The 17298-nt window shown below is 41.6% G+C and overlaps 1 protein-coding gene across 2 annotated transcripts in view; it reads right to left on the reverse strand.

The window, feature by feature from the left end:
• The window catches only part of LOC127368149 (tyrosine-protein phosphatase non-receptor type 14), a 41684-nt gene that overhangs the window by 8935 nt on the left and 15451 nt on the right, over positions 1-17298 (reverse strand). For both annotated transcript variants that reach the window (XM_051408654.1, XM_051408655.1), the window contains 11 exons: positions 7292-7389; positions 5845-5912; positions 5406-5476; positions 5192-5279; positions 4996-5084; positions 4735-4822; positions 4435-4517; positions 4096-4156; positions 3420-3498; positions 1915-2384; positions 493-1827 (listed from right to left, as the gene is read on the reverse strand). In XM_051408654.1, coding sequence (XP_051264614.1) covers positions 493-1827; positions 1915-2384; positions 3420-3498; positions 4096-4156; positions 4435-4517; positions 4735-4822; positions 4996-5084; positions 5192-5279; positions 5406-5476; positions 5845-5912; positions 7292-7389 — 2530 coding nt within the window. The remainder of the gene's footprint in view (positions 1-492; positions 1828-1914; positions 2385-3419; positions 3499-4095; positions 4157-4434; positions 4518-4734; positions 4823-4995; positions 5085-5191; positions 5280-5405; positions 5477-5844; positions 5913-7291; positions 7390-17298) is intronic.

Genomic DNA, 17298 nt, shown 5'->3' on the forward strand with positions numbered 1-17298 from the left:
TATACTCTGTTTTTAGGGTGACTTTGTAACATTTGTCTAGGGAGTACAGATGAAAAATAGCCTCTTGGCTAACTCTGACACATTTACAGCAATGTTTTATTAATGTGCACAGTCTGTTGAATAAATCATAGTAATTATTAATGAAATAAAGAAACAATCAAGCCTGTTAATGATGCTATGTTTATCATGATAAATATAATGAAGGCTTATACATTGTAATAATTTCATATTATATTAGGGATGCAACTAACAGTTATTCTCATGGATTTTATCAACCATCCTGTTGGTTATTTTACTTAAAGCACCAAAAAAGAATTCTCATTTCTTTGTGGATTCTTGTGGCCCTTAAATAGTATTAAAAAGTACACAATCTAAAATACAGAAATGGTTAATCAAGTTACCATTTCAGATCTAATAAATTGCATGTATTATTAACAATATGTTGGCACTAGAATAAAATAAACTATACAATAAACTAAATGACTGTCTTACCCTCTGAGCGATTTCCCGCTCCACTATGCTGTCTTCTAAGGAAAACATCTCTGACACCGGCCTCTCTTTGACTGGCTCCTTCCTCACCCTCTCCTTCACACTGGTAAGGTCCGGTTCTGAAATGGATGGACCTAAAACCGCTCCATTAACCCCACCCTGGTCCCCTCTGGTCAGTGTCCCACCACCACCACCACTACCACCACCTCCAGGCCCGCCAACACAGGGGCTCTGCCCAATTTTGAGTGCTCGGCCCTGGGGTTGGTTTGGGTCCATTTGTCCATGGTTGCTCTGGGGTCCTTGATTATGGTTGTGGTGGTGAGTGTGGTTGTGATTGTGGGTGTGGGTGCGGATTTGAACATTGCTAGGAGGCCTAGGAGGACCAGGGTACTCTGGAGGGGGTTTGTTGGGCAGCTTAGCTAGAGCAGCCTGGAGTTGAGCACTGATGCTGATGTCCTCATTGAGACCTGGGATTTGAACATCCAGCTCAGGCCTCTCATCTTCCTCTTCCTCCTCTTCTTCACTCTCACTGCTGTGTATGAGCATGGTAGCATTGGAGAGAGTCTTTTGATGCTGGTAGGCCACCGGCCCAGGTGGAGCTGCAGATGCCTCAGGTGCTTTCTGGGCAGGTATCTGCATGGGCAACTCCTGCGGCTGCTGAGGTGGAGGTTGAGGCTGCGGCTGGGGTTGTGGTTGAGGGGTTTGGGGCTGAGGCTGAGGAATGGACTGAGGCTGAGGGGGCATCACGTGTTCTCTGAGAGTATTCCTCCGGTGAAGGGGAGCGTTCATGCCCTTCATCACAATGCCCTCCATCCCTCCTCCTCCGCCTCCTCTCATGCTGCTGATCACCTCCATGCTGTGTCTTTTGCCCAGGGTGGAGCGGTGCTTAGCAGCTGCAGTTAACGGTTCGCTAACCTCCTGCAGGGACTGGTGCACAACAGCTGAGCTGTCCGGCTGGAAGGTCTTGACCGACAGCTGCACCATGCGAGTAACCAGCTCTGGACTGCTGCCCCCGATGCAGCGGTGGCGGTGGCTGGCCAGGTCCGGGGTGCTGGTGGCCGGGCGGAAGGAGCTGGAAGGGTAAGGTGGAGGAGGGCGAGACATGTGGTTTCTCAGCATGTTAGCTGTAGCTGCATAGCTTCCCGCATTAGTCCCCTGTTGTTTGGTATTCGCCAGCTCAGGTGTGCTGACAGTATGAGAGATGGAGCTTCCTACACCTCCACCTCCAACCCCGCCACTGCCTCCACCTCCATTAACGCAGGGTGAATGACAGGGGCCCTGGCTGCTGGCCGGTCCTCCCTGATGAGGACCATGAGACACTGGCTTACTGTAGCTGATCTGCAAGATGAACATTCACAGAAAAAAAGGGTGAGATATAGAAAGGAGCAAGAAGAAAAAATCCTAACAAAGAGCATCCACCTCTACCTGTGGTGTATATGTTCCCGGGCTAGGCCCCAGGCCATGATAAGGGCCCCTCTCCCTCATCTCTGGCTGGCTGTACACCAGAGCCTCAGGCTGGCGGTAAGCACACGAATTACTGATGTTCAGACTGCGCAGCGATTGGCTGTGGAGGTCATGGTGAGCAGGGAGCATGCGCCGCTTCTGCCGCATGACAGCATCGTACTCAGGCGTGGGCCGGTAGGACGGAGCAATGATGGCGCTGTGGCGGTGGCTGGGGATGTAGTCAGTGCGCATGAGCTCACTGCCGGGGATGCTGAGGTTGGAGGACATGGGCGAGGGCGGGACGAAAGTCTGGGAATGATTGAGGGAGCTCAGGCTGGGGCTGCTGTACATGCTTCCATTGGGCACGGTACCGTTTCGGAAGGGAAAGTCCACCTGGCACCGGTCCAGACTGGTCTCTGACTTGTAGTAGGGGTCATCATGGAAGATACTGTCTAAAGATCAATGGAGGAAGAAAGGAAGAAAGGTAGTTGTGACAGAGGTTTGTATAGTGTATTTTTATACACCTCGACCAAGAGTTAAAACAGTTGGTAGAGTGGTATGCTTCAGTTTTCCATAAAATAAACCAGGTACAAAAAATACAGAACATGATGAGTACACAAGAACACAGTGTTAACATAGTGAAGAGTGCTCAAGATGACGAAACAAACAGAAAATCTAAAGAAAAGCACATAATAAATGAATGAAGGAGGGACCAAATTTTCCTGAAATGATCAAATTTGTCCTATAGAGAAAAGGGGTAGCTGATAAGTAATTTAACCAATGCTGTACTGACAGTGATTCTAGTTTTTTGGTTAAATTCTTTAAATTGTTGATGAGCAGTACCCTCAAGTTGTTTCTGATGTGGCTCATTGTTTGGGTCTGGTTACACTGCAGTATCAACCACCGTGGAAAAAAAAATATGAAAATGTCCTCCCAGTAGTAATAGTACCAACTACAACAACTTTAGATTTGGAATATTGTCTTCCCACCATAATGAAGGTGGTATGCATGCTATTCCTCTCTTTTTCGACTTACAGTGCATTCTCTCATGTGAAACTATCTCAAGCCCACAAGCATGCAGACATACATAATCTCCATCCACATAAACAGAGTGTGATGCCTGAGGTCACACTACAGAATGATCTCACACCCACACATAGTAGCACACCCAGAATGTTTTTCCACTCGCTCCAGTTTTTACTGTCGAGCCGACATGAGTGAAGCTCGTAGGATTATAAGGCGGACTGAGTGTGTGAACAAGTCAATGAAAGACGGAGGCACAAATGAGGTCACTGCTCTGCACCCCAAACGTTGGGATCTAATTGGCTGGGAGATTGTTAAAATATAAATGGGCTGTGAGTCACACGCCTTATGGGAAAGACACAATTAGCTTCATTCAAACACTGTGGTCAAAGCATTGTACTGGAGGGGCTGAAACTTTGTCTACATGTTTGTGTGTGTGTGTGTGTGTGTGTGTGTGTTTTTACCTTGAGAGCTCTGTGTGTCCTGATAATGCTCTCCATACTGGGAATGCATTGACTGGAAGTTACAGGACTGGGGCCGCGGCTGAATGAAGAAACACATTTAATGCAACACAGTTAGGAAGATGCAATTAAGTGCTAAACTCCATAAAGTTGTGCATATTATCATTAACTGCATACATTGAACCAACCTCTACATGCCGCATTGCAATCTTTCGATAGGTTTAATCATCTTTGCATTACAAAGAACTTAGATCTAACCTAAGCCCGTGGAGTAGTCAAGCGGCAATGCCTGCGGTTCTCCAGACAGACATCTGAGCACTCTGGACTGACTGAACAGCTATTGTGCCACATTTAGCCTAGCTATTGTCTGGCCAGCAGGGAGGGAGACGCACAAATCACTGCCTTCATTGTCGCACCGGAAATCAGACCAAGCAACACCCTTGCAAACTTTCCAACAACACCCACCACACCACCAACGCATGTTAAAACCAAGGCTCCATGGCACAATTAAGAGCTTCCCTGAGTAGGAGAGCAGGGTCAAATCTCTAACCACAGCCATTTCTGTCTTCCCTACCAAATTCTCCCTCTCCCTCTATAAAGGCCAGAGGCAATAATAAACAGGACTGTGTCAAACCACTGGGCAATAAGAACCATATCCAACAAATGCTTCTGATGGTACCAGAGATAGGCGGGGGGTCCAGGTGGGTCTCCTCCTGATTGGTGCAGGTGAGTGAGTGGGCCTAAAGAGAAGCAAACACATTAGCTGACAGCATAGAAGATGACTCATAAACAAGCTGAGCGATGATTAACAAACTCAAAGTACTGTGAACTCATTTTCACCAGTTCAAGAATAAAGTTATACAATTTGTTTTGGTATTACATTTTTTACATAACTTTCCAAAGTGTGGTGAACTCTATTAGAAAAGTGAAATGACATTTACAACTGGATATGTGTTAAGTAAGTGGATATGTGTTTTAATGGCCTTCAGCTGGCCTCTCTAGTGGCCTCGAGACTCACTCTGCACAGATCTTGTTTTGTTTGTAGAATTTGTGTCTGGCCGTGAAAAGACGAGCGATGTACTTGGCCATTTCCATATCCTCCTGCAGAAACAAACATAGAGAGAAAAACATTGATATTTTAAATTACCACAGCAGAAGTATTTATAGAAAATCAATTTGCCCCTGTATTTGTGTCTGAGCAGGGATATCTGAGAATGTGTGTTTTCTTTTGTTTACCTTCCCACAAGAAACCTTGTAAAAAAAAAAAACATAAAGTGTGTGTGTGTGTGCTGAGACCACCTGCAGACACAACACTCACCATGTGAAAAATGATGGTGTCGTCTCTGCTTGTTATCTCCACTGTGATGGCTGACTTGTTGTGTGCTATGGTGCCAATGTCCTTCCATCTGTCACAGAAACACAAACACAAACACACACACACACAAAATGAACAGGAGAATGGAATTTTCCCACACGTAAATCAAAATATTTTCTTGCATATTGCAGTAATTGTTTTTGTATTGAGGTCAAAATTCATACAGGCTATTAAAAAAATAGATAACGACGGTGGGAGACTTACTTGTGGAGCATGATGGATCTGCCATTTCTGTGTTTGACAAACACCCCAATGAAGGACACCCCGATGAAAATATCATTGGTGTAGTTGTCCTGTGGAAGAAGTTTTAATATCATAAGTAAAACCTTATTTTAATCAAGGGAAACTGGCTACTCTGTAGAGATGTGTGTGTCCAGGTAGCAGGATGTAATTTATCTACCTTAGCAGGAAAGCTCTCCTGGCCAAAACCGTCCAGTTTCTCCACCTCCTTGATGTACAGCAGCTCTGCTTCAGCAGCCTGCATCCGACTAGAAAGTACAGAAAGATGCAGTGCCAGCTATGTAAGGTAAGGTATCTCTGTAAAAGTATCTCCGATTCTTTTTCTCTCTCGTTTTTCCACATGTGCACACAGTATAATACAAAGCTGACCGTACCAGTGACTCTTGTGTTCCTCAGCGACTTTCTGGGTCCATTCCTCCAGCACCTCGTCTCCATTAGGCCAGTTCTGAGAGAGATAGGAGGAGAAGGAGAATCAAGCAACAAGTAATGGGAGGATTAATGACAGATGACAGATAGCAAGTTGAAGAAGAAGTGAGAAGGAGAACACACTATTAAAAAACCCTTTCTCCAACACCCTGTCAAACAGTTAGAAGGTGTAAATCTGGTATCCACTAGATCTTTATCTCAGCCCACACTGTCACTCAAATCCTTGCTTATTCTTTCTCTGTTTTCCTACTGTCAATCAGGTATGGAGAAGGAGGAGGTACACAAGAATGTGTGCCCTCAGGCAAGACACAGTGACGCATACACACACACAGACATACATACATACATACACACACATGTTTGAACAGTGAAGGTTTGAGGACTCACCACTGGAAAGAGAACGTACTCCCTGAGGAAGTCCTGAGACATGAACTGAGTGAAGTCTCCAAAGTCAGCTAGAAAATACAAATACACATATATTTATTTTATTAATGTTTTAGGTAAAAAAAAAAAAAAAACAATGTTAATGTAACATTTGCAAATCACATTGCCTACAATGTGATGTTTTATTGGTGTTAAGATTTTAGAGACTGAAAACTGTGACAACATTCACACTCCAGATGGTATGAACATTATCATTATTTTAAAAACGTTGTTGTTTTTGTTGACATTCATTTGAAAAGGCACACAGTTCCATAAGATAAGGTAAAATCTAATTAATTTCTAAGGAAATTTTGTGAGCAACATTTGTGTCCAAAGATGCTAACATGAGAAGAAAACATGCAAAGATAATTACAATATTTCCAATTAACACCAAGGTAAAGAAATATATTTTAGTTCTAAATCTCCCCTTTATTCCACCAGTAAATAATTAAATAAAACATATTTAGCTTGTTCTAAGTGATCTACTTTGATATCAAGACTGTGGTTGTTGACTATTAAATTGCTAAGTAGCTAAAACTTTGTTTTTTTTATATAGCTTAAAGCTTATTTTCCACGTTTCTGGAGTGTTATATAAAATTTCTAGGGAAGAAATTTGCACAGATCCCGTATTAGGGAGGCAAAATTTACAGTACTATATTTCAACTTTGGCTAATAGTCTTTGTTTCTCAGAAACCAGAGTAACAAGTAGCTTAACCAGCTAAATAATGAATTACTCCCTGATTTGTTCTATTCTCGTTCCTTGTAACTACAAACAGAAACTGTTGTGTGTGTGTAGTTACAACAAATAAATGTCTACAACACCTGCACACCATCTCCATAACATGCTCAGGCCTCCAGATAGGGCCTCTGAGTGCATCCTAAGTGCTGTTTTGCTGTCTGTCAGACGAAAGGATGTAGTGCAGGATCCTCGTCCCCCGACAGATAAGGGTCTTCCTCATGCTACTAAGGCTAACCTTGGAACTAGCGATAAGCTAACTGTCTGTTTACATTCCCCCTGAGACACAGACAGCACCCAGGAACAAGACCAAGGAGATGGAGTGAGGTTATGTGTGTGTGTGTGTGTGTGTGTGTGTGTGTGTGTGTGTGTGCGTGTGCGTGTGCGTGTGTGTGTGTGTGTGTGTGTGTGTTAAGACTGATACCATAGGAACTCAAGTGGACTGGGCTCTCCCCCAGTGGTATGCAGCCATATTAGGTAGTGAAGTCAAGATGACCTGAGAAAGTGTGAGTTTGTGCTCACTCTTTCTCTCTTGTGCTGCCTGTCTCCCTCTAATAGATTATTCACATGGGATGTTTGTTCAGGCGCGTGTGTGTGTGTGTGTGTGTGTGTGTGTGTGTGTGTGTGTGTGTGTGAGTGTGAATGTGAGTGTGTGTGTGTGTGTGTGTGTCTTACCTTGTACTGCTAGGCCAGCTAGTCTGATCCCCTGCTCTACCGTGCAGTGGAGACGTCCATCCAACACCTCCTTCTTCACCTGCAGGTAATACTGATACCTATGAAGACAGATGGAAGGATGGGAAAAGAGAAATAAAGTGTTAATCAGGTTAGATGCTGTAGAGTTTTATATTAATGTGACATTGGTCAGTCAGTCGATAAGTCCACCGCTTTGGTTCATTATCGGATGGATTGTGATTAAATCAGGCGTTCATGGTTCCCAGAGGATGAAGTCTAATGATTCCCTGACTTTTCCTCTTGTAGGGACTATTGTAGGGATTACTATGAAATATGAAATATGAAATCCATGCCCCCCTTAGGATGAATTGAGGTCTAAGTTGTAATTTGTCCAATACTTAGTTTTTTGCCCAAATACCTGAAAAACCTAATGGCACTCCCATTAGTTAAGTGCAACTCATCAATGATTACATGCTAACGGAGTAAGCTAAAATGTTGAACATGGTAAACATTTTACTTATTACACTCTACGCTGATGTTAGCATTTATCTGCAGCACTGTGCCTCTATACAGCCTCACAGAGCTGCTAGAATGGTTGCAGACCCTTAAGTCTGGGTTCAGACTGCATACCACCCGCCTTTCTACCAGCTAAACTGAAAAAACTGACTAAGTGGGTGGTGGCATATTAGTTTTCAAAAACTCACCAGAATTGGGTTGGTGGTTAACTAACCACACTGTCTCTGAACGCCACTTATATGAAATCAAGTTGGAAAACATGATGGGTTTCATTTCAACACGTGTATCCAAAGAAAGTAAGAAGAGCTGAGCTCACGGCGTCGAACATTAACAACTGAAGGATTGCAAACATCCACTGAGACACCACAGAGAGACGTATTCTTCTGCTTCTGGTTTGTGCAACAGAAAGTATGCGTCAAGACAGTATTGGCAACAGCATTAGCGGTTAAAACAATGTCAGAGAAACCTGTTGCAGAATCCAAGTGAGGAATGAGTGAATCACCTCTATTTGAAATACGTGTGACTCATTTCTGAGAGGAATGCCAAATGTATACCAGCAAGGGCCTAACAATATGAATTTACAAGTCTGTACGTTTTCGCTAATAAGGACTGAGTTTAATCTTAAATGGGACGAACACAAGCAGGACAAAAGAGAATTATAATTGCTTTGCGAATGTAAGGCAAACTGGCTACTCTGTGCACTGTGGTTTTGGGCAGTGGTGGTTTTGCCAAGTGTAAGCTGATATGATGACACTGTTTGTTGAGCCCACTTGCAGCCTTCACATAACGTGGTAAAAGTCCCAAAACCAAGAGGCCGAAAAATACACTGAGCTCCTTAAGTTTGAGCGCCTTTTGTCCTCTTTTAGCTGTGGTCCAACTGGATGTTTGACTTTTAAAGAATGGAGCGGCCACACAGGAGGAAAGAGAGAACTGTCAGGGTGACCGGCCTCGGCTGCATAAAAACTCGCACAACGTTTCCTGTTTGTTGCCATGGTGACAGCAGGCCCAGTCTTTCCAATGTGGGCTGTGAGACACCTTTTCTGGACGCACACACACGCTCACACTCACAGTCAGAGAGAGCTTTGAGTGGAAGCTTACATCAGGCAGTCCATGCCAGAGTACACAAACGTCTATGTGGAAACCACTGAGCTATACATGCTTACTCATTCACTCAGTCTTCCTCTGAAACACCGACAGTTTGATTCCCCAATTCCTGAATTTCCTTTCCTCCTCGTTCATTCATCACTATCTCCCTGTACTGTTAATTTACCCTCGCAGCTCCTCTACCTCCTCACATCGCTCATGTTCATATTCTTCTTCACATTCTCTCCCTGTCTCACTCACTTCTTCTTCTACTTGTTCTTTTCTTTTTTGAGCTCCACTCAGCATACTGCCGGGCCTATAATCTGACCCCGCCCTCCTCCCTCACCCTGTCATTACACTCGTTGGCCAAGCTGCCATTCCGTTCCCGTGGCAACCCTTTAATTAGCCAACCCCAACTGCCGCGGCTGTATCGAGGGGGGGGAGGAGCTTGATGCGGTCTAGAGGGGAGGAGCCTCACAGGACACAGAACCCTTCAAATGATTGTGGACTTTGTTTTTACAAACTCTCCATGTTTTCCCAGCGCTCTCTGTATGGGGTCTGGGGAAATGTTGAGGTTGACAGTGGTTGGTTCTCATTCTGAGGTTCAATGGTAACATGATGGTGTTTATACATATGCGAGGCCAGCGGTGGAGAGGCGGACGGTAAACTGTTAAAATAACTATGAACAAGTGAAAGCGTGACAGTAAAAGGCAGTAAAGGGAAGTCTTAGAGTGCTCCTCATGAGAAAACCACAAAACATCTTATAGAACAGTGGCTTTACCAGTATATATTTCATTTAAAACAAACTATTGTCTACTTGTGAACAGTACAAAAGCTACATGTGTCTACAGGCTGCAACCAGTTCAACCAAAGGGTGACTATTCCTTCTCAGTTTGTTTTATTTGAATACTTTTCAGATGCCAACAGAGATAAAAATGACCCAGTAATTCACAAGAAAAAAGGGCAAGCTTTTTGTCTGATAAGATAAACCCAATGAACACAGTTATCTGCATATCACAACTGAGCACTTAATTCTATTAAATTGACATTTATGAGGGAATATAAAGCACACCATATAGCAAGACTTTTCTGCAAGCTGTGGGATGTTGGAGTCCTGTTACTAATAAGAAATCTGGTTTACTGGCAAGATAAATTATCAAAGTTACCTTAAGAACTATGAATTAAACAATTATTTTATCGAAGGATTTCCTTTTTCATATTGTGTCACCTCCGATATGATTACAGTATAGCCACTTAAATATACAGAGCTGTTGGGTAAATGGGTATTCTTTAGGTAGATAGGAGATTATAATGTTGGCAAAAATGGTCCAGTCCTAACAATAACCCTGCATCAATACACATTTAAGTCTGAAGTTGAACGTAAAGCTGCACAAGCCTCGAGTAATGCATGAGGCTTAAGACAACATTGACAGAGTCTGGGAAATGTTTATGTTTGAAATGATCCTAACCACATATAGTCCACATGCTGGATATTGAAGGATTCAACTACAGAAAGATACACATCCTCAAATATTGAGAGAAACCACTCACTCTAAGTTCATGTCTCAGTATTTCGAAAATAAAGACATTCCTGTCCTCAAATATGTTTGTGCTTTGCAGACAATGATAATAAGATAACAGGGTTTACTGTCTTGTTAAATTAAGTTATCTAATAACAAGCCTTTGTAAATCATTATTGAAAACTACATTTAAAAAGTACATATATTTTAAGAAACAGTGTCCCTATTCCTCTGCTTGATCTACCAAACTTAATGTCAACCTTTTTTATGGGACTATTTCTTAAGCAGGAAGTAGTTCTGCCGCCACAGTGAGCTCTGTGGATTGTCCTGAGTAATGGAAACACTGTCTCTGGAAAGACATATTGCTTTTTCCGTCCTGTGAGTACCACAAATCAAATTCCATTTACCTTTATTGTATTGGAAGGGGAGCAGAAATCTCTAACACATCTTTTAAAAAAACTAAAATATCAGCATGGCTATTTACCATTGGAGGTAGATGAGAAAACTTGTGTTGTATGTAACAGAAAATAAAATAATAGAAAGAAAAATACATCAAATATATACACTATGTGAAAACAGTAAATAAAAACATACTTACTATTTGTTTCACATCTTCTAGTCTAGCCACATAGACTATTACTTATATGCTTACACATACATGTCTCCAAAAACGTCATTATGGTGGCACACACCTGGCACATATGCCAGCTTGACATCACTATGCTGTAATAACAGGTGAATATACATACAGAGACATGAGGCAGAGCTTTCCTCACTAAGGGTTACTTGTGACTTCCACCATGGCAGAGTGCTCTGCTGGCACTCCAGGCAGCCACACAGGCACAAAGAGCCCTTTATATGCCCACGCATGTTCAAGCCCCGCTCAAGACACGCTGCCAGATGTCCAAGCAGCCTGGACAACAAGCCTGCGAGCATATGTGCATGCATGCATGAATGTGTGTATGTGTGTACATATGCTTCACCCCCTCCTCCCCCCACCCACCCCCCACCACCTCTGCAGTGGTATGACCCTGACCACCCCCTCAACCCTGGATGGGTCCAGACAGCTTGTGTGGGAGGCAGGAGGATTTCACTTTGAAATGTGTTGAATCAGCAAGGGGCACAACAGAGTACAGCTGTGTGTGTCTGTGTGTGTGTGTGTGTGTGTGTGTGTGTGTGTGTGTGTGTGTGTGTGTGTGTAGTGATAACTAGCTGAACAAAGCTAGGATTTCAAGGCTGTTGGTGCTGTTAGCCTTGGGGGCTGCTGAGGCCAGCTGGCCTCGCTCTGGTCAACAGCTCTCTGTTTAGGGTTCCTCACTTTCTCTCTCTGGGCCACTTTGCCCCTCCTTCATATCAGTGAGACAGAAGGAAACAGAAGGCTTCAACCACACATACACCTTCTGCAAGATGTGTGTGGTAAAATGGGATAAATACAAGTATTTTCAGATAGGAAAAAATAAAGAGATCTAGGTACGTGTAAGTGAGTAATATATAGGAGGTAGTATGGGATTAGAAAGAGAAGCACTTCAGGGGTTGAACACAGTGCAGCCGACTCTGAATCAGAATCAGGTTTATTGCCAAGTAGGTTTTCACATACAAGGAATTTGTTTTTGTTTTGGTATTTGGTATACTGGTGCATAACAATAAACATAGAACAAGAAAAAATATAAATTAAGGTTAAAACAAGTACTGCAAGTCAAGAAGCATAAATAAAAACCTTGACAATAACATACAAGAAAATATTATAAAGACAATAATAGATCATATGCACAATATGACTGTTACTTTAAATGGAAGCTGTACAGTTTGTGCAGGAATGTGCAGAACAGGATGGTACACACACACACACACACACACACACACACACACACACACACACACAAAGAGCAGTCATTCTGTCTCTAAACAAATAAAACAAGGTAGTGCCCCACACCAATACCCTCCAAGCTATTTGTTTACAACCAGTAATGCGATTAAAGCATTACTCTGATTTATATGTTTATAAAAAAGGACCATGCTGGCTAAAAAAGGCACCTTAAAGATTTTGTTACAAGGTTAAGGGTCGTCCTTTAGTGTTCAGTTGTTTTTTTATTAGCTTCACTGCTGTAGAGCAAGATGTTTTCACACTCGGTAACTTCCAACACAGAAAGTTTGTACTTTAGAGAACACGAGAAGAAACAGAGTGAGACATCTCGTCAGCGAAGATATTTTTGACATGCAACATCAGGCAACTGGATTGAGGTGTGTGTTGCAAAACATGGTAAAAACCTAAAGTTTATTAGATTAACGTGTTTGTAGATTTTATATTATATATCTATACGTCTATATGTCTGTTTGTGTGTAAATATCTTATAGCAATGACTGCAACTATGAGCATAACTGCATTACAACATAACAGAGAACAGTGTTTACATGGGCTCCAACTTTCTTACATTAATGCCTTAATTGCTTCATAATTGGAGTGTTGGTTTGAATATGTAGCCTGTACACACACACACACACACACACACACACACACACACACACATACTTTAGCCCCCTGCTCTGGGTAATGATCACAGCTGCATGGAGGGAGGAAGAGAGGGAAGGAGAAACAGATGAATGGATGGATAGGAAGAGGGGAGCTCTAGTATCAGGTTGCACATGAGTCAAACACTGAACTTCAAAGACCTGACCACATTATAAAACTCATATTACATTCTCAGTAAATCTCATTTACTCAGACAAGACAGTCAACACTGTCTTTCCGGTTTCTGGCAACTAGTTAGGGTGAATTTCTTTATAAAACCTTGTAATGTGTTATTCTTTTCTTACAATCTAATTCCTGTCCCCAGAAAAAAAACATTTTAAACCAGTGACCTACATCCCAGCTGTCAACAAATTTAACTACCTATATTTTAAGGTCACAAAGTAGGATGTAACATTTTTATTTTAAAAGTAACTTTCCTCTAAAAAGGTTTCGTGAAACAATAAATCATAGAACCAATGTCCCAAAAACCAAATCCACTTACTCCTACTCTGTTTTTACACACAAACACAAACATACGTTTCTATGCGGACACATAAATATGAATAAGTTCCAGCAAAAACACATGCAGCCAGTAAGCTAAAACCACATAAATAACAAGGTACAAACCCAAAGCCAAGACTTGCTGCCAAACTTTTACTTTCTCTGTCCCCACTTGTCTTCCTCTTTGCCTCTGTCATTCTTTCTCTTTCGCTGAAATCCTGCCCGTCCCCCTTCATCAGACCAGGTGTGTAGAAAAAAAACTTAACCTAAACAAATCAACCATAACTCAATAAATTATCTACATTTTAAAAAAAGATGGCTGACAGTTGTAACTGTTATCATTCTCACACTGATTGATGGAGTCCTCATCCTCAAAGGTAAGTACAGAGACTTACAAGAGCAAAACATGCTTTTAAAGATTTGGTAAACCTGTGATTAGGCCTGGGTAATAAAACATTTATTTTGAACATCAGAAAAGTTGTGAAGATTGTTTTCAACTTGATGTAAAGGAAAAAAAGGGACAGGGCTTTTAGAAAAGCTTGCCTCGGGGAGCGTATATGTTCTTACAATGTGCTGTATTGTGACTAACTCTTCTGACAGGGCTGCAGCTGGCTTCTGAGAGGATTCTTTGGGGAGTGTGCGAGGGGTGTGAGGTGAGAGAGTGTGTGCATGTATGTGTGTGTGTGTGTGTGTGTGTGTGTGTGTGTGTGTTTTGTAAACCAGACATCCCCCCCCACCCCCCTTTACCCCCAGCACTTCTGCTGGGAGGAATGTGTGGTCCGCCTCCTACGCTGGACCACTGTGCCAACATTCCTGACTGAACAGAAAAGGAGAAAGAGGGAGCGAAAAAAAGGAGGACGGAGGGACCAAGAGAAAGAGATTGAAATGTGGGACTAGGGTGATGTGGAGATCTGCTTTTGATAAAAAGAGTAGGGGTGACACTATGTACAGGGATTGTTAGAGAAAGCGAGGGGGCTTGAGAAAAAGAGGAGACCATTGTTCCCTAAATTGCCCCTAAGGCCCCATCATAACCCCTTCAACCCCATAACCCCCATACACACACACACACACCCTAAAAGCCCGCAGGGGTTTCCTGGAATGCCATCCTTTACCAGGAGCAGATCCTGGCTTCTGAATAATGAACCCGCAGACACACACACACACACAGTCTAGTTTCTCGCTGTGTCACACACACGGTGAGTGAATCAGGTTGATCGCTGATACTTGATGAGTAAATTTTTTTCAATGTCTTGCGCTGCCTCGCAAAAAATCCCCAATTCAACAGAATAAATAGTTCACACACACAAATACACACACACCTCTTAAAACTAACTCTAGCGTCAAAACGTCAAGCTGTGACCTGCCATCGACCTTTCCCACATCCAGCGAAGCAGGAGCCGCAAATTCACCAGCTCAGTGCGAGGCAGACCTGCAGGGTGGGTGAGTGTGAGAAGGAATCTGAGATGGCAGACTGTCCACTACACACTGACCCCTGGATGCCCTTTTCACAGCTAGCATGCTCATTCACACTCTATCACAAACACACACACACACACACACACACACACACACACACACACACACAGGGATGGGAATCAAGAACCAGATTCAGTTGAAAACTGGTTCCAAATTGTTCGATCCATCGGAATGGTACGCCTCCAAGCTTATCGGTTCTGTTTATTGATGCAGGCATGTTTTTCTGACAGTTGTGTGTTTGCAAAACAATGACATCAAAGCCATGCATCTATGCTGCTGGAAACTTGCAACAAGGAGCGTGGCTTCATTTCACAAAGAAAGAGCACAACAGTGCTCCTTGTAATGTCTGTAAAGTGATGACTTTAAGTAAACACCAGCAATATCAAACATCTTTCTGTGCAACGTGGGCTTTAGTTTCAGGAGTGCCATGTATTTGACATTCTACGCAAGCCAAACAGCACGTCTATTACCAATAAATATTCGCTTAGCAGATTTTTACACTGACTAAGAAAACCTAAATGAAAATGAATGCTGTACAAATATTCTGTCATCTGTTTCTACATTGTGTTCAGACTTAATGACATAATAACAGTTGTACTGATGCTAAAAACCTGTGCAGGCAAACTGTTTCTCCTCACAAATTTTAAAGTTTAAGTTGTGTTCTCAACCCCACTATACCTCTTTCCTCAATGTTAACATGGACATGATATTTGACTCTGTTTACGGTCCATGTATGTTTTGGTCATTGGATTTTCCTTTCAGAAACGGGTATTAAAAAACAGAAAACGAGTGGTTATTTCATTTTCGTTTTAAAATACAAAAATTAAAATTGAAATACAAGGCGTTTTTCTTTTTCATGGTCAAAAGGGGATGAGCGAAATTAAAAAAAATATTCGATTTTCATTTTCTATTTCATATAACAAAAAATAAAATCACTAGAAAACAGAAACGGAAAAAAGGCCTGTTGTTTCATATTCTGAGACCGGATGTTGTCATTTACAGGACGGTGCTGTGTAGAAGAAACAGTAGGCTAGTAGACTGCGGTCAATCCAGCCGTGAGTCCGATCTCCGAGGTCAAATCAGCCGCACTTAAATTTCGAGAGTACGAGTATTCTCAGCATTATGGTAAATGCGGAGAAACAGCGTATTTACTTCCGGTTTTCAAAATAAAGGTATTTAGAACAGTAAGCTATAATTCGAACCTAACATTACATTTAAAATAAAATATGTTACATTAAAGTGTTTCATGTGCCCCTGATGAATAAAAAAACACTTTATATCAAGTATCTTTACTGCACCAGTGTGGAGAAATGCCAAAATAAAAGTCTCATATTTATGCCTCCAGAGATTGCATTTTGACCATATTTGAGGTACTGTAAAAACACATTGCTCAGTGTTTCCTGGCTACTGATAGTATATTTGACTTTTACACATATGAGACTACAAACATACTTAATATCAAGCATTTTTATTGTACCAATTTGGAGAAATTCAACAATAGAAGTCCATATTTGTACCTCCAAGTGGTATTTTCATATATTTGAGCTACTGTAAAAACACTTTGCTCAATAATTCCTGGCTATGGATGGTATATTTGACTTCTACACATCTAAGACTACAAGTATACTTAATATCAAGCATTTTTACTGTACCAATTTGGAGAAATTGAAGAATAAAAGTCCCATATTTATACTTCCAGATTCCATATTTTCTTATATTTTTGAGCTACTGTAAAAACATATTGCTCAATATTTCCTGGCTATGGGTGAAGCATTTTCATTATACTTCAATAATGCTGCAGTAATCATGACAAAATTTCACACAAATGTTTAATAACATCTTGATAATATAAACACTAAACACTAAACACAAAATCCTACACAATTCTAATTTGTTTACTTTTCACACAAAATGCAATGCCAGTCCACATTCTTCTTATTTTGCAGCTCTGCTGTGTCCATTTGTAGCTAAAAGGGAAAAATAATTAGTTTTAACTTCAAAACACCATTGTACCTACTGTCTCTTCCTCACATATTATTTTTTATATTATTCAGTGTGACAGCTGTTGCAGGTGGTTCCACATACAGTTTACATTTTTACAATAGCTCAAATATAAGAAAATATGGAATCTGGAAGTATAAATATGGGACTTTTATTCTTCAATTTCTCCACATTGGTACAGTAAAAATGCTTGATATTAAGTATACTTGTAGTCTTAGATGTGTAGAAGTCAAATATATCATCCATAGCCAGGAATTATTGAGCAAAGTGTTTTTACAGTAGCTTAAATATATGAAAATACCACATGGAGGTACAAATATGGACTTTTATTGTTGAATTTCTCCAAATTGGTACAATAAAAATGCTTGATATTAAGTATGTTTGTAGTCTCATATGTGTAAAAG

Source organism: Dicentrarchus labrax, unplaced genomic scaffold, assembly GCF_905237075.1.
Source record: "Dicentrarchus labrax unplaced genomic scaffold, dlabrax2021, whole genome shotgun sequence".
Lineage (NCBI taxonomy): Eukaryota > Metazoa > Chordata > Actinopteri > Moronidae > Dicentrarchus > Dicentrarchus labrax.